This window comes from Pan troglodytes, chromosome 13, assembly GCF_028858775.2.
Source record: "Pan troglodytes isolate AG18354 chromosome 13, NHGRI_mPanTro3-v2.0_pri, whole genome shotgun sequence".
Classification (NCBI taxonomy): Eukaryota; Metazoa; Chordata; class Mammalia; order Primates; family Hominidae; genus Pan; species Pan troglodytes.
This window is the reverse complement of record NC_072411.2, coordinates 105055783-105080259: the sequence shown is the minus strand read 5'-3', so window position 1 is coordinate 105080259 and position 24477 is coordinate 105055783. Positions and strand designations below refer to the sequence as shown.

The 24477-nt window shown below is 39.5% G+C and overlaps 1 protein-coding gene and 1 pseudogene across 30 annotated transcripts in view; both read left to right on the top strand.

The window, feature by feature from the left end:
• The window catches only part of ICA1L (islet cell autoantigen 1 like), a 94782-nt gene that overhangs the window by 22923 nt on the left and 47382 nt on the right, over window positions 1–24477 (top strand). For 20 of the 30 annotated variants that reach the window (XM_054677643.2, XM_063791599.1, XM_009444018.5 and 17 more), the window contains one exon: window positions 22754–22922. In XM_054677643.2, the coding sequence (XP_054533618.1) occupies window positions 22761–22922 (162 nt within the window). In that variant the 5' untranslated portion in view covers window positions 22754–22760. Of the gene's footprint in view, window positions 1–6910; window positions 6994–7229; window positions 7316–22753; window positions 22923–24477 lie in introns of those variants that run through there. The other 10 variants (XM_054677646.2, XM_054677636.2, XM_063791602.1 and 7 more) reach the window with 2 other exon arrangements.
• Window positions 7561–11562, top strand: LOC129141854 (keratin, type II cytoskeletal 8-like; annotated as a pseudogene).

Sequence of the window (24477 nt, the reverse complement as noted above, 5' to 3'; positions counted from 1 at the left end):
GTTTGTCTCCCTGGGAGCTGCAGACCAGAGCTGTTCTTATTCGGCCATTTTGCCAGATCTCTGCTCCGTTATAATTTTATGGGACCACTGTTGTATATATGGTCCATCACTGGCTAAAATGTCATTATGTGGTGCATGACTATATATATCTGTACACACACAAAATATATATGTATGTATACAAAGACTAGACATTGTCTTATTACAATAATACAACTTAAAGAGATTTATGACTTTTCAGACTGTATTTTAGAACCATGGCTGAGATCAGGGGTCTGCAGACTTTTTCTGTAAATGGCCAAATAGTAAATAATTTTTTGCTTTGTGGGCTGTGCAATTTGCTGGATGTACCTAACTGCCTTTGTAGCAAGAAAGCAGCTAAAGACTAATTTGCCAGCAGGCCACAGTTTGCCAATCAGCCCAGATCTCTGAATTGAGCTGGGACATGTTCTTGGTTAGGGAGATCATTTGCCCACAGATGACTTTCTTCTGAAATGAGTTAGATCACTTTAGTAAACTTGTTTCGGTTCCTTTTATTAGATTGAGTCCCATGCAATTGCTGTTTTTATAGGTAAAAAATGGCCTAATGTTGGCACTTTCACATAGTCAACCAAAAGTTTAAAAATATGCTGTTTGGCTGGGCGCAGTGGCTCACGCCTGTAATCCTAGCACTTTGGCAGACCGAGGCAGTTGGATCACCTGAGGTCAGGAGTTCGAGACCAGCCTGCCCAACATGGTGAAACCCCATCTCTGTTAAAAATACAAAAATTAGCCGGGCATGGTGGCTAATCTCAACACCTCCTCCCTTCTCCCCACTCCAGTAGTCCCCAGTGTCTACTATTCCCATCTTTATGTCCATGTGTACTCAATGTTTAGTTCCCACTTAAAAATGAAAACATGTGGCATTTGATTTTCTGTTCCTGCATTAATTTGCTTAGGAAAATGGCCTCCAGCTGCATCCATATTGCTGCAAAGGACGTGATTTTGTTCTTTTTTATGGCTGCATAGTATTCCATGGTGTATATGTATCACATTTTCTTTATCCAGCCCACTGTTGATGTGCATCTAGGTTGATTCCATGTTTTTGCTATTGAGACTAATGCTGCAGTGAACATACAAGTGCCTGTATCTTTGTTTACCACCCTTTCTATTTTATTGAAGGTCTCATTTGTTCTCACTGCTTAACTATATATATATATATATATATAATTCCCATATAATATTTCATTCTAAGCTCTGATAAAAAGTAAAATGAAAAAATATAACATGAATTCTTAAGTGCCAGCAATTTCTATTCCAAGCACTTTACGTATATTTCTCATTTAATTCTTATAACAATCCATTTACTTCATTATTCGTATTTTACTGATGAGGAAACTAAAAGAGAGATTAGTGTAACTTGCACGAGGTCCCACAGCTAATAAAAAAATGTTCTTAGGTTCAAACCTAGACAGTCTGACTAGAGACCCAAGCTTGAAACAGTTTTTTATTACTACAGTTTTAATTACCTGTTGGAAATTTTGGAAAACTCTGATGTTCTTGATCATTTCAGATTCAAGATGTCACAGATGAAATGTGTAACCTTCCCACTTAGAGAACTGCTTCTTCTAATTGCCCTTATTTTTCTGGGGCAAAACTGCTTAATCATTATTTACCAAGTTCTGTAGATATCTGCCTTTATAGCCATTCTTACACTAATGGCTTGGTCCAGGCTTTTATTAGATTATGTCTGGAATATGGAGAGATTGTTCTGAACTCTCTGTGTTTAGTCTCTCTGCTAAACAGGTCTCTACAATCTGTACCATCAATCTGCCTTTCTCTTCTTCAGCCTGTATTTGGAATAGTATTTCCTTGCCTCCTGCTGTTAAAATCTGTTTTTCTTCAACATACAGTTCAAAGGAAATTTCACTCATGGTACCCAGCACATCAGAATTTCAATCCTATTTCTGTTATTAATTAGGTGTTCGATTGTTAGCAGGAGAGGGGGAGACCAGCTCCCTTACAAATAAAGTTCATGTGATTTAATATGTAGTCTTGTAATAACTATTTTAACTTCTCAGATATTTTTATATGCACTTACTGATTATTAGTCACATTTCAGGTAAGATTGCTACATAAAACTATAAGCACTTAATATATATTTAACAATGAATGAATGAATGAATGAATGACTCACTTTTGGATAAGGGCTTGCAAGTGTTGGATAGTGTGGTGTTATTTTTTATCAACATTTGCTGGTTCCTAACTTCCATAGCTCTCATTACAGTCTTGTTACAGTGTTGGGTGTGTTAGGCTTCAGGGACAGGCCTCTGACCTTCTGCCCTCCTTTGACCTGCCTTGAGACTCTGAGTGTTTCCCTGAGTTCTGTGAACCACTCTGGCAAATTAATCGAGCCCAAAAAGGAGTCTTGGGAACCCCCTACTTGAAGCTGGTGGGTCAGAAGTTCTGGAGACCCTGACTTGCAACCAGTCTCTGGTCTAGTGGGGGTGAGGGCACAGTCTTAGGATCTCTACAAAAAAAAAGAAAAAAAAATTAGCCAAGTGTGATGGCATGCACTTGTGGATCACTTGAGCTTGGGAGGTCAGAGCATAATGGCACTGCTGCACTCCAGCCTGGGCAACAGAGCAAGATGTTGTCTAAAAAAAAAAAAAAAGAAAGAAAGAAAAACCAAAAAGGGTAAAAGTATAACTGGTCTTGATAAGAAAACATTTTTATAATAATAATAGTTATTCAAATAATAGTTATATATGTTTTTTATTTATTTATTTATTTATTTATTTTTTTTAATTATACTTTAAGTTTTAGGGTACATGTGCACATTGTGCAGGTTAGTTACGTATGTATACATGTGCCATGCTGGTGCGCTGCACCCACTAACTCATCATCTAGCATTAGGTATATCTCCCAATGCAATCCCTCCCCCCTCCCCACCACAGTCCCCAGAGTGTGATATTCCCCTTCCTGTGTCCATGTGATCTCATTGTTCAATTCCCACCTATGAGTGAGAATATGCGGTGTTTGGTTTTTTGTTCTTGCGATAGTTTACTGAGAATGATGGTTTCCAATTTCATCCATGTCCCTACAAAGGACATGAACTCATCATTTTTTATGGCTGCATAGTATTCCATGGTGTATATGTGCCACATTTTCTTAATCCAGTCTATCATTGTTGGACATTTGGGTTGGTTCCAAGTCTTTGCTATTGTGAATAATGCCGCAATAAACATACGTGTGCATGTGTCTTTATAGCAGCATGATTTATAGTCATTTGGGTATATACCCAGTAATGGGATGGCTGGGTCAAATGGTATTTCTAGTTCTAGATCCCTGAGGAATCGCCACACTGACTTCCACAATGGTTGAACTAGTTTACAGTCCCACCAACAGTGTAAAAGTGTTCCTATTTCTCCACATCCTCTCCAGCACCTGTTGTTTCCTGACTTTTTAATGATTGCCATTCTCACTGGTGTGAGATGATATCTCATAGTGGTTTTGATTTGCATTTCTCTGATGGCCAGTGATGATGAGCATTTTTTCATGTGTTTTTTGGCTGCATAAATGTCTTCTTTTGAGAAGTGTCTGTTCATGTCCTTCGCCCACTTTTTGATGGGGTTGTTTGTTTTTTTCTTGTAAATTTGTTTGAGTTCATTGTAGATTCTGGATATTAGCCCTTTGTCAGATGAGTAGGTTGCGAAAATTTTCTCCCATGTTGTAGGTTGCCTGTTCACTCTGATGGTAGTTTCTTTTGCTGTGCAGAAGCTCTTTAGTTTAATTAGATCCCATTTGTCAATTTTGGCTTTTGTTGCCATTGCTTTTGGTGTTTTGGACATGAAGTCCTTGCCCACGCCTATGTCCTGAATGATAATGCCTAGGTTTTCTTCTAGGGTTCTTATGGTTTTAGGTCTAACGTTTAAATCTTTAATCCATCTTGAATTGATTTTTGTATAAGGTGTAAGGAAGGGATCCAGTTTCAGCTTTCTACATATGGCTAGCCAGTTTTCCCAGCACCATTTATTAAATAGGGAATCCTTTCCCCATTGTTTGTTTTTCTCAGGTTTGTCAAAGATCAGATAGTTGTAGGTAAGCGGCGTTATTTCTGAGGGCTCTGTTCTGTTCCATTGATCTATATCTCTGTTTTGGTACCAGTACCATGCTGTTTTGGTTACTGTAGCCTTGTAGTATAGTTTGAAGTCAGGTAGTGTGATGCCTCCAGCTTTGTTCTTTTGGCTTAGGATTGACTTGGCAATGCGGGCTCTTTTTTGGTTCCATATGGACTTTAAAGTAGTTTTTTCCAATTCTGTGAAGAAAGTCATTGGTAGCTTGATGGGGATGGCATTGAATCTGTAAATTACCTTGGGCAGTATGGCCATTTTCACGATATTGATTCTTCCTACCCATGAGCATGGAATGTTCTTCCATTTGTTTGTATCCTCTTTTATTTCCTTGAGCAGTGGTTTGTAGTTCTCCTTGAAGAGTTCCTTCACATCCCTTGTAAGTTGGATTCCTAGGTATTTTATTCTCTTTGAAGCAATTGTGAATGGGAGTTCACTCATGATTTGGCTCTCTGTTTGTCTGTTGTTGGTGTATAGGAATGCTTGTGATTTTTGTACATTGATTTTGTATCCTGAGACTTTGCTGAAGTTGCTTATCAGCTTAAGGAGATTTTGGGCTGAGACGATGGGGTTTTCTAGATAAACAATCATGTCGTCTGCAAACAGGGACAGTTTGACTTCCTCTTTTCCTAATTGAATACCCTTTATTTCCTTCTCCTGCCTGATTGCCCTGGCCAGAACTTCCAACACTATGTTGAATAGGAGTGGTGAGAGAGGGCATCCCTGTCTTGTGCCAGTTTTCAAAGGGAATGCTTCCAGTTTTTGCCCATTCAGTATGATATTGGCTGTGGGTTTGTCATAGATAGCTCTTATTATTTTGAAATACATCCCATCAATACCTAATTTATTGAGAGTTTTTAGCATGAAGGTTGTTGAATTTTGTCAAAGGCTTTTTCTGCATCTATTGAGATAATCATGTGGTTTTTGTCTTTGACTCTGTTTATATGCTGGATTACATTTATTGATTTGCGTATATTGAACCAGCCTTGCATCTCAGGGATGAAGCCCACTTGATCATGGTGGATAAGCTTTTTGATGTGCTGCTGGATTCAGTTTGCCAGTATTTTATTGAGGATTTTTGCATCAATGTTCATCAAGGATATTGGTCTAAAATTCTCTTTTTTGGTTGTGTCTCTGCCCGGCTTTGTTATCAGAATGATGCTGGCCTCATAAAATGAGTTAGGGAGCATTCCCTCTTTTTCTATTGATTGGAGTAGTTTCAGAAGGAATGGTACCAGTTCCTCCTTGTACCTCTGGTAGAATTTGGCTGTGAATCCATCTGGACCTGGACTCTTTTTGGTTGGTAAACTATTGATTATTGCCACAATTTCAGCTCCTGTTATTGGTCTATTCAGAGATTCAACTTCTTCCTGGTTTAGTCTTGGGAGAGTGTACGTGTCGAGGAATGTATCCATTTCTTCTAGATTTTCTAGTTTATTTGCGTAGAGGTGTTTGTAGTATTCTCTGATGGTAGTTTGTATTTCTGTGGGATTGGTGGTGATATCCCCTTTATCATTTTTTATTGTGTCTATTTGATTCTTCTCTCTTTTTTTCTTTATTAATCTTGCTAGCGGTCTATCAATTTTGTTGATCCTTTCAAAAAACCAGCTCCTGGATTCATTGATTTTTTGAAAGGTTTTTTTGTGTCTCTATTTCCTTCAGTTCTGCTCTGATTTTAGTTATTTCTTGCCTTCTGCTAGCTTTTGAATGTGTTTGCTCTTGCTTTTCTAGTTCTTTTAATTGTGATGTTAGGGTGTCAATTTTGGATCTTTCCTGCTTTCTCTTGTGGGCATTTAGTGCTATAAATTTCCCTCTACACGCTGCTTTGAATGCGTCCCAGAGATTCTGGTATGTTGTGTCTTTGTTCTCGTTGGTTTCAAAGAACATCTTTATTTCTGCCTTCGTTTCGTTATGTACCCAGTAGTCATTCAGGAGCAGGTTGTTCAGTTTCCATGTAGTTGAGCGTCTTTGAGTGAGATTCTTAATCCTGAGTTCTAGTCTAATTGCACTGTGGTCTGAGAGATAGTTTGTTATAATTTCTGTTCTTTTACATTTGCTGAGGAGAGCTTTACTTCCAACTATGTGGTCAATTTTGGAATAGGTGTGGTGTGGGGCTGAAAAAAATGTATATTCTGTTGATTTGGGGTGGAGAGTTCTGTAGATGTCTATTAGGTCCGCTTGGTGCAGAGCTGAGTTCAATTCCTGGGTATCCTTGTTGACTTTCTGTCTTGTTGATCTGTCTAATGTTGACAGTGTTAAATGTTGACAGTGGGCTGGTCTTGAACTCCTGACCTCAAGTAATTCACCCGCCTTGGCCTCCCAAAATGCTGGGATTACAGGTATGAGCCACCATGCCAGGCCTCAAGTATCTTTTATGAAGAAATTACTTGAGCCTATCCTTTTGCTAAATAAGAGTGAAAACTGATAGAGGCTGTAGTAGAATAATGGCCTTCCAAAGATGTCCATGTCCTAATTCCTGAAACCTATGAATATGTTACTTTTGTTGCAAGAGACTGTGTTCAAAGAGACTTTGAAGATGTAATTAAGTTAAGGATATTGAGATGGGGATATTATCCTGGATTATTTAGGTGTGTCCAATATAATCACATAGGTCTTCTTAAGGGGAAGGCAGAAAGGTCAGAAGAAGATAAGACAATGTGATGACATATAGAATTAGAGAAAGATTAGAAGATGCTATGCTGCTGGCCTTAAAGATGGAGGAAGGGGGACCACATGCCAGGAAATGTAAGTGGCTTCTAAAAGCTATAAAAGACAATGAAATGGATTCTCCTTTGTAGCCTCCAGAAGAAATGCAGCCGTCTGACAACTTTATTTTAGGACTCTGACCTCCAGAATCAGAAGACAGTAAATTAATTTTGTTGTAAGTTACTAAGTTTGTGATCATTTTTTATAGCAGCAGTAGGAAATTAATACACAGGGAATATATCTTTCTCATTCTTGACGTTTCCTGCTATGTTAAAGGAGCTCAATTAGTTTAACTCCTAGTCTCTCTCTACCCTCTCATTTCTTTCTAGAGGAGGAGTGGCTTGTCTGGTAAATTTGGGAAGCAAAAATTGGGCAAGTTTATCTCAATTCCTTCTTTTTTCTCTCATACAGGGAAGCCTCTGGTGATTCAGTTACCTCTGACTGGCTTGTTGAATTTAATTTTAGTGCTCGGTTATGAAGATTATTTGGCTCTCACAGTAAGCTATATCCAGAAACTTGACCATTGTCAGTAGCAAAAATTACATGTTGGCTTCCAGCTGCTACTCCTTATTTGTTTATTTTTTATTTTTTTAATTTTAATTTTCTTTTTTTATATATTTTTTGAGATGGGGTCTCACTGTGTCCCTCTGGCTGTAGTGCAGTGGCACATTCATAGCTCACTACAGCCTCAAACTCCTGGGCTCAAGTGATCCTCCCACTTCAGCATCCCAGGTAGCTGGGACTACAGGCATATGCCACAATGTATGGCTAATTTTTTTATTTTTGGTAGAGATGGGGTCTCACTTTGTTGCTGAGGCTGGTACACCAATCCTTTGACACAGCAAATCCAATTCTGGATTTTTATCCAAGAGAAATGAAAACATTTTTCTGCAAAAATACTTGTATAGGTATGTTCATAACAGCCTTATTTACAATAGTCCCAAACTGGAAACACTGGTATATTGATACAATGGAATTCTATTCAACAATCAAAAAGAATAAACTGGGAAAAGCTAAGGAAAAAAAACACATTCATTGCTTCTGATAAGGTAGGGATTGGCAAGAAAGTGATACAAGGAAACTTTCTGGGAAGTTGGAAATGTTCTATATAAGATATCCATTTGTCAAAAGTATACAGCTAAAGAGTTTGCACCCTGGGCCCTAGAGCCAAGCTCTTGCTGTGTGTGGCTGAACGCTGGGTACCAGCTCTGCTGCCACAGAGATCTTGGCTTTACCCCAATCCTAGAGCTACTCTAATGCTGCACTCACTAGTGCTCTTATTCTCAGTTCTCTTTAGCTGTTTAACAAGCATCTGCATATCGCATTCTGTTACACAGCAGCAAGGATCCCTGCATCCCAGACACCAATGCCATTACTACCTGGGAACTCAGAACTGCAGTACCTCCACACATTTGTGCATCAGGCCTGAGTTCTGTGATTATTCCATGGGTGCTACTCATCAGGCACCAGTGCCAAGAGGGATCCCTTCAGCCATAGCTTCTCTGGTGGGAAAAAAAATAGATTGGGGTGATCTTAGCAGTCATTGCCACCAAAGACCCCAATAACTCTTGCGCCACTGCAGAAACTCAGAACGTTGGCTGCTATGGATCCCTGTGATTTTTATCCATACCAATCTCAGCAGACAGAGCTGCACAGAGACCACACAGCTGGCACCCTGACTAGTGCCAGAACCACTGCACCCCACCCCATGGAGGAAAGTCAGTCCACAATGAAACTAGCCCATAAAGTCTACAAAAGGTAACTGTTCCACTAAGAGCACAGACATTAATGTAAGGCAACAAGAAAAATGGGAGACATAATACCACCTAAAAAACATAACCTCCCAGTAGCTGACCCCAAAGAAATGGACATATATAAACTGCCTCTCAATATAAAATAATTGCTTTAAGTTTAGTGAATTTAAAGAAAAATACAGAGAAACATTTCACTGAAATCAGCAAAACAATAGATGACCAAAATAAGAAATGTAACATTAAAATTATTTTTTTAAAAAAATCAAATTCTGGAGCTGAAAAATACAATTAATGAACTAAAAAATGCAGTAGAGAGCATTAACAGCAGACTTGATGAAGCAGAAGAATTAATACGTGAACTCAAAGACAGATTATTTCAAAACATACAGTCAGAGAAGAAAAAATGAAGCTTAGAAGATTTAAAGCTTATAAGATTTTCTCAAAAGAGCAAATATCCTAGTTATAGGAGTTTAAGCAGAAGAAGAGAGGGACAAAGGACCAGAAAGTTTACTTAAATAAATAATAGCAGAAAAATTTCCAAATCTGAGGAAAGGTATAAATATCCAGGTATGAGAAGGTCAAAGGTCTCCAATCAGATTCAACCTGAACAAGATTACACTAAGATATAATCAAACTGTCAAAAATCAAAGATGAAGAGAGCATCCTGAAAGTAGCAAGAGAAAAGCAAATCACATACAAAGGAGTTCCAATAAGGCTAGAAGTGGATTCTCAGGAGAAACCTACAGGCCAGTAGAGAGTGGGATGATAAATTCAATGTGCTGAAGGAAAAAAGAAAACTGTCAAACAACAATACTTTACTTGACAAAGTAGACCTCCAGAAATGATGGAGATAAAAGCTTTCTCAAACAAAAACTGAGGTAGTTCATCACCACCAGATGTGTCTTACAAGAAATGATAAAGGGAGTTCTTCAAGCTGAGAGGAAAGGATGCTAATGAGTAACACAAAAACATCTAAAAGTATAAAACTCATTGGTACAATTACACAAATTTAGAATAATAGTATAATGGTGGGTCTTTAATATGAATGTTAAAAAACAAAACTATTAAAAATAATGGCTGCAATAGGCCTGGTGCGGTGGCCCATGCCTGTAATCCCAGCACTTTGGGAGGCTGAGGCAGGCAGATCACCTGAGGTCAGGAGTTCGAGACCAGCCTGGCCAACATGGTGAAACCTCATCTTCACTAAAAAAAAATACCAAAATTAGCTGGGCCTGGTAGTAGGTGCCTGTAATCCCAGCTACTCGGGAGACTAAGGCAGGAGAATCACTTGAACCTGGGAGGTTAAGGAGCCAAGATCATGCCACTGCACTCCAGTCTGGGCAACAAGAACAAAACTCTATCTAAAAAAAAAAAAAAAAAAAAAAATAGACCAAGAAGCAGCTTCCCTGCTCCTTCTGGGATCTCCATCTGGTTCAGCCCACCTGCCTCCACTCCTGCATTGACCATGTCCATCATGGTGACCCAGAAGTCCTACAAGGTGTCCACCAGAGGTGGTCCTCTGGCCCCCAGACCTTCAGCAACTGCTCCTACGCGCGTGGGCCCGGTGCCTGCATCAGCTCCTTGAGCTTCTCCCGAGTGGGCAGCAGCATCTTTCCGGGTGTCCTGGGTGGAAGTTATGATGGGGCCAGTGGCATGGGAAGCATCACAGCTGTCACAGTCAACCAGAGCCTGCTGAGCCCCCTTAACCTGGAGGTGGAACCCAACATCCAGGCCGTGTGCACCCAGGAGAAGGACCCTCAACAACAAATTTGCCTCCTCCATAGACAAGGTACAATTCCTGGAGCAGCAGAACAAGATGCTGGAGACCAAGTGGAGCCCTCCTGCAGCAGCAGAAGATGGCTTAGAGCAACATGGACAACATGTTCGAGAGCTACATCAACAGCCTTAAGCAGCAGCTGGAGACTCTGGGCTTGGAAAGGCTGAAGCTGGAGGCAGAGCTTGGCAACATGCCAGGGCTGGTGGAAGACTTCAAGAACAAATATGAGGATGAGATCAACAAACGTACAGAGATGGAGAATGAATTTGTCCTCATCAGGCAGTATGTGGATGAAGCTTATATGAACAAGGTAGAGCTAGAGTCTTGCCTGGAAGGGCTGACTGAAGAGATCAACCTCCTAGGGCAGCTGTATGAAGAGGAGATCCAGAAGCTGCAGTCCCAGATCTTGGACACATCTGTGGTGCTGTGCATGAACAACAGCCACTCCCTGGACATGGACAGCATCATCGCTGAGGTCAAGGCGCAGTATGAGGAGATGGCCAACCACAGCCAGGCTGAGGCTGAGAGCATGTACCAGATCAAGTATGAGGAACTGCAGACGCTGGCTGGGAAGCACAGGGATGACCTGCGGCATGCAAAGACTGAGATCTGAGATGAACCAGAACGTCAGCCAGCTCCAGGCTGAGATTGAGGGCCTCAAAGGCCAGAGAGTTTCCCTGGAGGCTGACATCGCAGATGCCTAGCAGTGTGGGGAGTTGGCTGTTAAGGATGCCAATGCCAAGCTCTCCGAGCTGGAGGCTGCCCTGCAGCGGGCCAAGCAGGACATGGCGTAGCAGCTGCATGAGTACCAGGAACTGACGAACATCAGGCTGGCCCTGGACATCAAGATCACCATCTACAGGAAGCTGCTGGAGGGCGAGGAGAGCCAGTTGGAGTCTGGGATGCAGAACATGAATATCCATATGAAGACCACCAGTGGCTATGCAGGTGGTCTGAGCTCGGCCTATGAGGGTCTCACAAGCCCCAGCCTCAGCTATGGCCTCGGCTCCAGCTTTGGCTCTGGCATGGGCTCCATCTTCTTCAGCCACACCAGCTTCACCAGGGCCATAGTTGTGAAGAAGATTGAGATCCACGATGGGAAGCTGGTGTCCGAGTCCTCTGACGTCCTGCCCAAGTAAACAGCTGCAGCAGCCCCTCCCAGTGTGCCCCTCCTGCAGCTGCCCCAGAGCTTGGGAGGGAGGCCGCTGTGCAGGGGAGCACAGGGAACAGGAGACCCACCTGAGGCTCAGCCCTAGCCCTCAGCCCACCCGTTCGTGAGTTTACTGCCTGGGGATCCCCCTTGCCCATTCCTCCAGCTACAAAACAATTCAATCGCTTTTTTTTTTTTTTTTTTTTTGGTCCAAAATAAAACCTCAGCTAGCTCTGCAAAAAAAAAAAAAAATTAAAAATTAAAAAAAAAAAATAATAATGGCTACAATAATTTATTAAGGGATATACAATATAAAAAGATGTAAATTGTGACATCAAAACCATAAAATTTCAGGCAGGGTAAAGTGTATACAATCAAAGTTAAGTTGTAATCAGCTTAACATAGCCTGTTATAACTATAAGCTGTTTTATGTAAGCCTCATGGTAAACACAAAGCAAAAACCTATAGTGGATAAACGAAAGATACAAAGTAAGGAATTAAAGCATACCACTAGAGAAAAATCGTCTAATCACAAAGGAAGAAGGCATGAAAGGAAAAAAGAACAAAAGAGCTGTAAAACAACCAGAAAACAATGAACAAAATGGTAGTACTAAGTCCTTACCTATCAATAATTACCTTGAATGTAAATAGATTAAATTCTTCAACCAAAAGACAGACTGGCTGAATAGGTTAAAAACACACACACACACACACACACACACACACACACACACACACACACACAGAGACTTAACTGTATGCTGCCTGGAAGAGACTCACTTCACCTTTTTTTTTTTTTTTTGAGACGGAGTCTCACTCTGTTGCCCAGGCTGGAGTGCAGTGGTGCACTCTTGGCTCACTGCAAGCTCTGCCTCCCAGGTTCATGCCATTCTCCTGCCTCAGCCTCCTGAGTAGCTGGGACTACAGGTGCCTGCCACCACACTCAGCTAATTTTTATATTTTTAGTAGAGATGGGGTTTCACCTTGTTAGCCAGGACGGTCTCGATCTCCTGACCTTGTGATCCGCCTGCCTCGGTCTCCCAAAGTGCTGGGATTACAGGCTTGAGCCACCGCACCCAGCCAAGACTCACTTCACCTTTAAGGACACATTTAGATTAACTGAAAGGATGGAAAAAGATTCCATTCAAATGGAACCAAAAGAGAGTGGGGTTAGATATAATTATATCAGGTGCAGTACACCGATATGGTTTGGATATTTTGTCCCCTCCCAATCTGATGTTGAAATATGACTTCCAGTGTTGGAGGTGGGCCTGGTGAGAGGTGTTTGGATCTTGGAGGCAGAGCCCTCATGGATGGCTTGGTACTGTCCCCATGGTGATAAGTGAGTCCTCACGGGATTTGGTTGTTTAAGGGAGTATTGTGCCTCACCCTTCTTCTCTTACTCCTTTTCTCACCATGTGATGCACTGGATCCCAATCCCCTTCCACCATAAGGAAAAGCTCCCTGAGGCCTCATCAGAAGCAGTGCTAGGACCATACTTCCTGTACAGCCGGCAGAACCATGAGCCAATTAAACTTCTTTTATTTATAAATTACCCAGCTTCAGGTATTTCTTTATAGCAACACAGAAATTGACACACACTTTGTCAAAAAACTATAAAATGAGACAATTATTATATAATGAAAAGGGATCAATTCATCAAGAAGATATAATAATTGCAAATATGTGTTACATGCAACATCAGAGTTCCTAAATATATAAAGCAAATATTGATAGATCTGAAGAGATAGATAGCAATGCAATAATAGGAGACTTTAATACCCCACTGTCAACAATGGACAGATACCCAGAAAGAAATTCAGTAAGGAAACACTGGAATTCAACTACATTTTAGACCAAATGGATATAACATATATATGCAGAACATTCCATCCAATATTAACAGAATACAAATTCTTCTCAAGAACACATGGAACATTCTCCAGAATAGATCATGTCTTAGGCCATAATATAAGTCTTAAAAATTTATTAATTGAAATTAGGTAGCTTTTTCAATTGCAATGGTATGAAACTCGAAATAATAAGAACATTTGAAAATTCACAAATATGTGGAAATTAAACATCATGATCCTAAACAACAAACGGGTCAAAAAAGAAATTTAAAAGGAAATTTTAAAAATCTTAAAACTGCCGGGAACAGTGGCTACACCTGTAATCCCAGCAGTTTGGGAGGCCGAGGTGGGTGGGCCACCTGAGGTCAGGAGATCGAGATCAGCCTGGCCAACATGGTGAAACCCCGTCTTACTAAAAATACAAAAAATTAGCCAGGCGTGGTGGTGGGCGCCTATAATCCCAACTCCTTGGGAGGCTGAGACAGGAGAATCTCATGAACCTGAGAGGCAGAGGGTGCAGTGAGCCCAGATCACACCATTGCACTCCAGCCTGAGCAACAAGAGTGAAACTCCATCTCAAGACAAATAAATAAAATCTTGAAACAAACAAAAATGGAAATACAATATCCCAAAACTTAAGAGATGTTGCAAAAGAAGTTCGAAGAGAGAATTTTATAGCAATGAATGCCTGTATCAAAAAAAAAAAGAAAAGCCCTAAATAAACAACCTAATGTTATCCCTGAAGGAACTAGAAAAAGATGAACAAACTAAGCCCAAAGTTAGGAGAAAGAAGAAAATCATAAATATCAGAGCAGAAATAAATAGAGACTAGAAAAACAGTAGAAAAGATTAAAAGAAGAGCTGGTTTTGAAAAGAGAAGGCCGGGTGCGGTGGCTCACGCTTGTAATCCCAGCACTTTGGGAGGCTGAGGTGGGCAGATCACGAGGTCAGGAGATCAAGACCATGGTGAAACCCTGTCTCTACTAAAAATACAAAAAATTAGCTGGGTGTGGTGGCAGGCGCCTGTAATCCCAGCTACTTAGGAGGCTGAGGCAGGAGAATGGCGTGAACCCGGGAGGTGGAGCTTGCAGTGAGCCGAGATCGCGCCACTGCACTCCAGCTTGGGTAACAGAGACTCTGTCTCAAAAAAACAAAAACAAAAAAAAACAGCAACGGAAAATTGGTAAACCTTTAGTTAGATTAATAAAAAAGAGGAAATGCTTAAAATCAGAAATGAAAGAGGGAGACATTGCAGCTGATACCACAGAAATACAAAGGATCATAGACTACTATAAAAAATGATACACAGGCCGGGTGCAGTGGCTCATGCCTATAATCCCAGCACTTTGGGAGGCCGAGGTGGGCGGATCACTTGAGGTCAGGAGTTTAAGACCAGCCTGGCCAACATGGCGGACCCCATCTCTAATAAAAATACAAAAATTACCTAGGCTTGGTGGCACACACCTGTAATCCCAGAAACTTGGGAGGCTGAGGCAGGAGAATTGCTTGAACCCGGGAGGTGGAGATTGCAGTGAGCCAAGATCATGCCACTGCACTCCAGCCTGGGCATCCAAATGAGACTCCATCTAAAAAAAAATATATCTATATATCTATATCTATATCTATATATCTATATATATCTATATATATAGATATACACACACTAACAAATTGTATAACCTAAAAGAAATAGGTAAATTCCTAGACACATACCAACTTATAAAGACTAAATCATGAAGAAATTGATAATTTGAAAAGACCAATAATGAGTAAGGAGATTGAATCAGTAATAAGAAGTCTCCCATTAAAGAAAAGCCCAAACTTGATGATGCCACTACTGAATACTACCAAACATTTAGACAATTAAAACCAATCCTTCTGAAACTCTTCCAAAAAATTGAAAAGGAAGGAGATCTTCCAAACTAATTTTACAAAGGCCTGATACCAAAGGCAGACAAAAACAGTACAAGAAAAGCAAATTATAGGCCAATATCTTTGATAAACGTAGATGCAGAAATCCTCAAGAAAATACTAGCAAACCAAATTCAACAGCACATTAGAAGGGTCATTCACCATGATCAAGTGGGATTTATCACTGTGAATCTGCATATTCACCATATGCAAATCAATAGTGATACACCATATTAACAGAATAAAGGACAAAAACTTTATAATTATCTCAATAGATACAAAAAAGGCATTCAACAAAATTCAGCATCCTTTCATGACAGAAACACTCAACAAATGAGGTAGAGAAAGAATGTCTCTCAACGTAATAAAGGCCTTGTATGACAAGCCCATAGCTAACATAATGCTCAGTGAAAAATTGAAAGTTTTTTTTTCTGAAATCAAGAACAAGACAAGTATGCCCACTTTCAGCACTTCCATTCAACACAGTATTGGAACTCCTAGCTAGAATAATTAGGCAAGAGAAAGAAATAAAAGGCTTTCAGATTGTCAGTGAAGAAGTTAAATGATCTGTTTGCGGACAACGTGATTTTATATTTAGAAAACTCTGAAGACTCCACCAAAAAACTATTACAAGTAATAAATTCAGTAAAGTTGCAGGATACAAAATTAACACAAAAATCAGTAGTGGTCAGACATGGTGGTTTATAACTGTAATCACAGGACTTTGGGAGGCTGAGGTGGAAGGATCACTGGAAGACAGGAGTTTGAGACCAGCCTGGACAACATAGTGAGACACCCATCTCTACAAAAAATAAAAAAAAAATTAGCCAGGTGTGGTGGCACAAACTGTAGTCCTAGATGCTTGGGAGCCTGAGGTGGGAGAATTGCTTGAGCCCAGGAGTTTGAGGTTACAGTGAGCCATGATCATGCCGTTGCACTCCGGCCTGGGTAACAGAGTAAGACTACGTCTCAAAAAAAAAAAAAAAAATCAGTAGCATTTCTACATACTAACAACAAACTATCTGATAAATCTGGCCAGGTGGGGTCCCTCACGCCTGTAATCCCAGCACTTTGGGAGGCCAAGGTGGGAGGATCACTTGAGGTCAAGAGTTCGAGACCAGCTTGGCCAACATGGTGAAACCCTGTCTCTAAATACAAAAATTAGCCAGGCGTGGTGGCATGCACCTGTAATCCCAGCTACTCAGGAGACTGAGGCAGGAGAATTGTTTGAATTTGGGAGGTGGAGGCTGCAGCACCACTGCACTCCAGCCTAGGCAACAGAGCAAGACTCTGTCAAAAAAAAAAAAAAGGAAGAAATCAATAAAACAATGCCATTGACAATAGCTAGTAAAAAAATTAAAATACTTAGGAATAAATTTAACCAAGGAGATTTAAAATGTATACACATTTTAAAACATTATGTCATATATCATAAATATAAATATATACAATTTTTACTTGTCAATTAAAAATAAGTAAGCCTGGGCAACATAGTGGGACATTGTCACTACAAAAATAAAAATAAATTAGCCAGGCATGTTGGTGTGTTGCCTGTGGTCCCAGCTACTCCAGAAGCTTAGGTGGGAGGATTACTTGAGCCCAGGAGTTTGAGACTGCAGTGAGCTGTGATTGTGCCACTGTACTCTAACCCAGGCAACAGAGTGAGACCCTGAATCTGTAAGTAAAATAAGTAATGAAAAAAATATATCGCTAAAAATTAGAGATTTCAGTGTATGTAAATTTTATGAAAAAGAACTATATGATGATGATGATGGAGTGAGGTGGTAAAGAATGAGTAAACATATCAATGATGTTTTTAAAATGGCAGCACATTGATAATTGAGCTGCTATTTTATTGTTGTCTGTGTATGGTAGGGTTTTTTGTTTTTGTTTTTTTGAGACAGAGTCTGGCTCTGTCACCCAGGCTGGAGTGCAGTGGCACAATCCTGGCTCTCTGCAACCTCCACCTCCCAGTGTGAAGTGATCCTCCCACCTCAGCCTCCCTAGTAGCAGGGACTGCAGGTACTTGCACCACGCCCAGCTAATTTTTGTATTTTTTGTAGAAAAGGATCTTGCCATGTTGCCCACGCTGGTCTTGAACTCCCAAGCTCAAGTTATCCACCCGCCTCAGCCTCTCAAAGTGCTGGGATTACAGGTGTGAGCCACCACACCCGGCCTCTATGCATGTTAAAGTTATATAATGTGAAGAAATTAAGAAAGAAACAATAATCTTATATTTACCAGGACATTTAACAATTACAGTCCTTCCATTCTTTTCTATAAATCCAAATTATCTGGTGTAATTTTCTTTAAGACTGAAGAATTTGTTAACATTTTTAATTCAAAAATTATTTTTAATTGAGAAAATGGTATATATTTGTCATGTACATTACGTTTGAAACACTGTGGAATGGCTAAATCAACATAATTAACATATGTATTACCTCATCTTTTTTTGTGGTAAGAACACTAAAAATCCTCCCTCATAGATATCTCCAAGAATATAATACATTGTTATTAACTATAGTCCCTTTGTTGTACAATAGAACTTACTCCTCCTAACTGAAATTTTGTGTCCTTTGACAAACATCTTCCCAATACCCCTCCCCCCAGCCTCTGGTAACTACCATTCTACTCTCTACGTCTATTAGTTCAACTTTTTTAGATTTTACATGTAATTGAGATCATGTGGTATTTGTCTTTCAGATTTATCCATGTTGTCACAAATGACAGGATTTCTTTCTTTTTAAAGGCTGAATAGTATTCCATTGAGTATATATACCATATTTTTTAATATGTTCAGCTGTGATATACATAACATCTGTAATGTTAGCATTTCTGAAAGTCTCCAGATCTGATCAGGTAGTCTCTCAGAGCTTTATTTGAAAATATCTTTATTTTGCTTTCCTTCTTTTTATTTTTTATTTTTTTATTTTTTTAGAGACAGACTGTCACTCTGTCGCCCAGGCTGGAGTGCAGTGGTGTGATTATAGTTCACTGCAGCCTCAAACTCCTGGGATGAAGCAATCCTTCTGCCTCAGCCTCCTGAGTAGCTGGGACTAAAGGCTCACACCACCATACATGGCTAATGTTTCTTTTATTTTTTTGTAGATATGGAGTCTTGCCATCTTGGCCAGACTGGTCTTGAGCTCCTGGGCACCAGTGATCCTCCCCCACAGCCTCCCAAAGTCCTGGGATTACAGGCCTGAGCCACTGTGCTCCCACTACTTTCATTTTTAAAAGGACAGTTTCAATAGATGTGGAATTAGGGGTCAACAGGTTTTTCTCCTCTCAGTACCTTAAATATATCCTTCCATTTAGTCTGACTTTTTTTTGTTTTTATTGAGAACTGACCTGTTTGTATTTTTGTTACCTTGTGTGTAATATGCCATTTTTCTCTGTTGCTTTCAAGATAGGTTTTCTTTGCTATCTTTTTTTTTCCCTATATAGATTTAAGCAGTTTGTCTGTGATGTGTCTATTTGTGTTTTCTTTGTATTATCCTGTGTGGGGTTTGTCATTTAGCTTATTGGATCTGTAAATTAATGTCATTCACAAATTTGGGGATGTTTTATTTATTTGAATTTTTTTCTATCCCATTCTATCTCTTCTTTGGGTTCTCCTCCTTCCTCCTCCCACCCCTTGCCCCAGTTTTTAGATTGGTAATTTTTGGTAAGAAGAACTTTTTACTTCTGCCATCTTCAGTTTGCTCTTAATCTTGTCCAGTTATTATTATTTTTTTAAGAGGCAGTCTGTCACCCAGGCAGGAGTGCAGTGGCATAATCATAGCTCACTGTAACCTCAAACTTCAGGGCTCAAGAGATCCTCTTGTATCAGCCTCCCAAAATGCTGGGATTACAGGTGTGAGCCTCCACACCCAGCTGCAGTGAATTTTAAATTACAGTTACTGAACTTTGTAACTGGAGAGTTTGAGTTTTACTTGTTTTCTAATATTTTCAATGTGTTCATTTATTGTGCATACATCCTACTTTAAGTCTGTGTATATGTTAATAATAGTTGGTTTAATAATTATCTCATAATTGCAGTATCTGGGAAATCTTTTTTGTGTGTGTGTGTGTGACAGAGTCTCACTCTGTCGACCAGGCTGGAGTGCAGTGGCTCACTGCAACCTCCACCTTCCGGGTTCAAGCGATTTTCCTGCCTCAGCCTCCCATATCTGGGAAATCTCTGGAGTCTGTTTTTATTGACTGCCCTTTCCCCACTGGAGTATGGGTCACATGTTCCTATTTCTTTGTATGTCTAGTGTTTTTTGATTGGATACTTGGGATTTTGAATGATGCATTTGAGAGATTCTGGATTCTGTTTTGCTTCTCTGAAAAAGAATTTTTATTCTAGAAGCCAGTTAACTTGACTGAACTCAGACTCCAAACTGTCTCCTCTGGAGTGGTAGTGCTGAAATCTTCACTTAGTTATTTCCTCTTTCAATGGCTGATTTTCTGCCACGATTCCTGGGTTTCCCTCCCTTGCCTCATGATTCGTTTAGTGATTAGCACAGGTCTTGGGAGGACTTTATACACAAATTTTGGGGTTTCCTCCTCTTTGGCTCCCTCCCTTTTATGAAATCCCTCCTAAATATCTGATAGTTCTGCCAGCCTTGAACTCTGTTATCTGATATGTCAAGCCAGTAAGACTTGGCTTCCTGCCTAACCTACCCCCAGTGGCAAGCAGATTTAGCAGTGCCCTTGGTCATAAAAACCACAAATGTGCAAATCTCACCTTTTGCAGATTTATCCTCCCAGTCACTTTCTCCCTTTGCCAGGGAGCGTGTGCCCTCTGCAGGCAAGATAGTTTCCAGAAATGGAGGAGTCTAGTTTTTTGCTGTCCAATCAGATGTTACTCTTTCTCTCCCAAAGAGATATGGAGAGAGTGGTTGCGAGGACAGGAGTATATTGTTTGAGCTACATCAATATGGAAGTTGATGTAGGGAGAGGTATTCTCTCCTGATACTCCCTAGTATTTTGTTCTTCGAATTGAGCCTAAACCTGCAGTCAGTGTAGTAGAAGAGATTAACAGTTTGTCATATAGTTGGACTGCTGATAATTATCAAGTTGGGAGTGGAGGGAAGGAGGAGGAGGACTGAAAGCAGTTGAGAGCAACCAAAAGCAAAAAGAAACTGGATGGGAAAGAAAAACTAAGTTTCTCTCAAGACGCTTGATGTGTCAGGACAGTATAATGCTTATATCAAATCCATGCTCCCTAGGTACCCAAATTAAATTCCCTCTGTATTCCAAATTATGTCCAGAGAAATTATTCAGATAACATATTAAGAGGTTTGGCAATTAAATGGTTATTAATATATACTGCCCAGGAATATGGGAGGATATCCAAAGGATAATAATCCAGAGGCTATCTGGAAAATTGGCCACTTTGTGGACTTTACAGCTTGTCCTTGTTCTATTTTATGCTTTTTATTTAAATCTACTTTGTCTGATATTAATATAGCTATTCTAATTTCATTTTGTTTCTATTTACCTGGTATATCTTAACTCATATCTTTATTTTTATCTTTGTGTCCTTTTGTTTTAGGTAGATCTCAAATAGCATGTAGTTGGATTTCGATTTTTGTTTTTTATTATTCGAGATTCTTTGTATTTAAAAAGAAGTTTGCATCTATCATACTAAATAATATAATTGTTCTTCTTCCATCTTCTTGTTTTGTACTGTGTGTTACATGCCTTACTCTTGTTTTTCCCACTCGGTCTTTTGCTTTTGCTAAAGTTTTTCTGGCTCTTTTGTTTTACCCCTAGTAATTTGGAAATTAGACATTCTATTTTTATTTAATTAGTAATTACTTCAAATTAAAAGAAAGTGAACCTCTATTTCTTTACTAACATGAAGAATACAAGAGCATCTATCGATGTGCCTGGAAATAACGAATGAGTCACATACTTTAGTATTTCCCTTTTGTTCCTACTCTTACAGTTTGTTGGAATAATTTGGGCTTTAGATCCAAAATGTTATTAGTATTTATTCTTTTTACATATCCTTAAAGAAATACTTTTCACTCGCATTTCCTTATATAGCCATGTTAACCTTGTTAAGAATAACTTCTTGGAGGTTATTTTTTATTTTTATTTTTTTTTGAGACGGAGTCTCGCTCTGTCGTCAGGCTGGAGTGCAGTGGCGTGATCTTGGCTCACTGCAACCTCTGCCTCCTGGGTTCAAGTGATTCTCCTGCCTCAGCCTCCTGAGTAGCTGGGAATACAGGTGCATGCCACCATGCCCGGCTAATTTTTTGTATTTTAGTAGAGACAGGGTTTCACTATGTTGGCCAGGATGGTCTCGATCTCCTGACCTCATGATCCACTCACCTCGGCATCCACCCACCTCGGCCTCCCAAAGTGTTGGGATTACAGGCGTGAGCCACTGCACCTAGCATACGTTAATTTTTATGTTTACAGTTTACAATGTCCATCTGTATTTCTTTTATAACATATCTTCCCTTATACTTAAGGACTTTATTTGTGTTGATTTATTGGACATTAAAATATTTCTTTGAGTGATTTTTAAAGAGTATGTGTTGGAATCTTTGCATATCTGAAAATATTAAATGGATGTTTGACATAGCGATTATAACTATAGGAAATTTTCCTAAGGAACTGATACTAGTATGTAAAGATGTATGTACAAGTTTATTTTGCAGTTTTATTACAAAAGCAAAACTTAGAAAGTAATAAACATCTATAAATAGATATCAAATAAAATATAATTTTTTCTAGACATAACTGCAAAATCGTTTTATTACGTTTGTCATCTAAAATTAATATAAATATAATTAATCTTTTGCCTGTTTCTTGTGCAAGTTGAAATTATAGCATACATTTAGACCATATAAAGCAAGTATTAGCATGTCTGACTGAGAACATTAATATTAGGGGCCAGATGTGGTAGTTCGCACCTGTAATCCCAGTGCTGCATGAGGCTGAGGCAGGAGACTGCTTGAGCCCACATTATTCTGAACTATGATTGCACCACTACACTCCAGCATGAGCGATGGAACGAGACCCTGACTCTAAAAAAAATTTACATTTAGTATCTTTTTTCCATTTGTCAGATTAAATATTGGCTAGCTAAACATATTTATTGAGGTTTTTTTTTGTTTTTTTTTTTTGTTTGTTTGTTTTTTGTTTTTGTTTTTGAGACGGAGTCTCCCTTTGTCTCCCAGGCTGGAGTGCAGTGGCGCGATCTCGGCTCACCGCAAGCTCCGCCTCCCGGATTCACGCCATTCTCTGCCTCAGCCTCCGGAGTAGCTGGGACTACAGGCGCCCGCCACCATGCCCGGCTAATTTTTTTTTGTATTTTTAGTAGAGACAGGGTTTCACCGTGTTAGCCAGGATGGTCTCGATCTCCTGACCCCGTGATCCGCTCACCTCAGCCTCCCAAAGTTCTGGAATTACAGGCGTGAGCCACCGTGCCCAGCCTATTATTGAGAATTTTTAAAAGAAGTTTAATTTTAGTCTGTTCATTGTAGTCACTCCATGGATTCCTTTGGGCAACCCAGACCAGAAGATAATCAGTCAGTAGTCAGCAGAATGCAAAAGAAATACTGGAAAACTAAACAGGTCTTTATCAAAGCAACAGGAAAAAAAGAGGATGAGCACTTGGTGGCGTCTGATGCTGAACTGGATGCTAAACTTGAGGTAAATTTGAGCATTCTATGTATTGCATATAACCAGCCATTATTTGGGGCTCCAAGGGGAACTGCAACAGGTTTTCACACTGGAGAGTTTATGAGGATAAATGCAAATTTGATAATAGAATGTTTAGTTGTATCCATCTGTCAATCAGAGCTCTGAATAGGAGGTCACGGCTCTCACAAACTGAAAATTTGCAAAATTGGTATTCACTAACTTAGATAAAATATGAATAAAGTAGTTTCTCTGGCGCGCATAGTTTTCAAGCTAAGTCTTAATGATTACATTCCCAGTTGAGACCATATACTCATTATATATCAAGTCGTACTATTTTGTAGTACTTTGATGTGAAGTCTTATACCTCACTGAAATAATTAAAATCAAATAGCAAATGAAGATAATAGTTATTGTTTCTATTTTATTAAAAGATAGAGTTATTGAAATATTTCCTAATGCCTTTTTTGGCTGTTTTTTATTTTAAATAATTGCCATGAAACAATTTTAAACCAATAAATGGTTTAAAGTAATTAGGCTAATAGAGAAGAGTGTAATATAAATGAATTAAAAAGTCTGTTTTTTTTTTTTGGATGGAGTTTCGCTCTGGTTGCCCAGGCTGGAGTGCAATGGGGCGATCTTGGCTCACCACCACCTCTGCCTTCTAGGTTCAAGGGATTCTCCTGCCTCAGCCCCCTGAGTAGCTGGGATTACAGGCATGTACCACCATTCCCAGCTAATTTTGTATTTTTAGTAGAGACAGGGTTTCTCCATGTTGGCCAGGCTGGTCTCGAACTCCTGACCTCAGGTAAGCCACCGTGCCCAGCCCAAGTCTGAATTTTTAAATGCAGATTTACTAACTCAGCATATATATACTAATTAAAGCTAACTCTTAACAAATATTTCTAAGCAGGGATTCTGTTATGCTTGGAATATAATCATTATGGTGGGATTCTTAAAAATATGAGTCTAATTAAACTGGTCTTGATCAAGTATTTTCATCCTGCAAAAAGTAAACTTACCTCATTGCCAAAACAAATATGGAAATAGATAAAAATTTAACGAGCTTTTACTATTTGTGTTGAAAAGTATTTCTAGGATTCAATGACAAATGTGTAAAAATGAAGACTTTATTATTATTGGTGTTGTATGTTTTAATGCAACAGGAACTTGTTCCAGATATATTCCCATAGAAGTGGGAATATATGAGGTTTTGGTATTGTTTTACATTGTTAGGTCATCTGTGGGTGACATGTTTTATATTCAGTGTAAATCTGGCCATTAGATGAATATTTGGAATCAAGCAAGAACTTTCTCCCACATTTGTACTATTTTTTAAGAATGAGAAACAGTTTTATTATAAAAATAAAAATAGTACGTAAACCTTGCAAAGACCTATGGAAAAAATAATCAAGCATAGTCACTTCATCTTAGTAGAACTATCTTTTCTGTATTTTTTTTTTTTTTTTTTTGAGATGGAGTCTCACTCTGTTGCCCAGGCTGGAGTGCAGTGGCACGATCTTGGCTCACTGCAACCTCCGCCTCCCGGGTTCAAGCGATTCTCCTG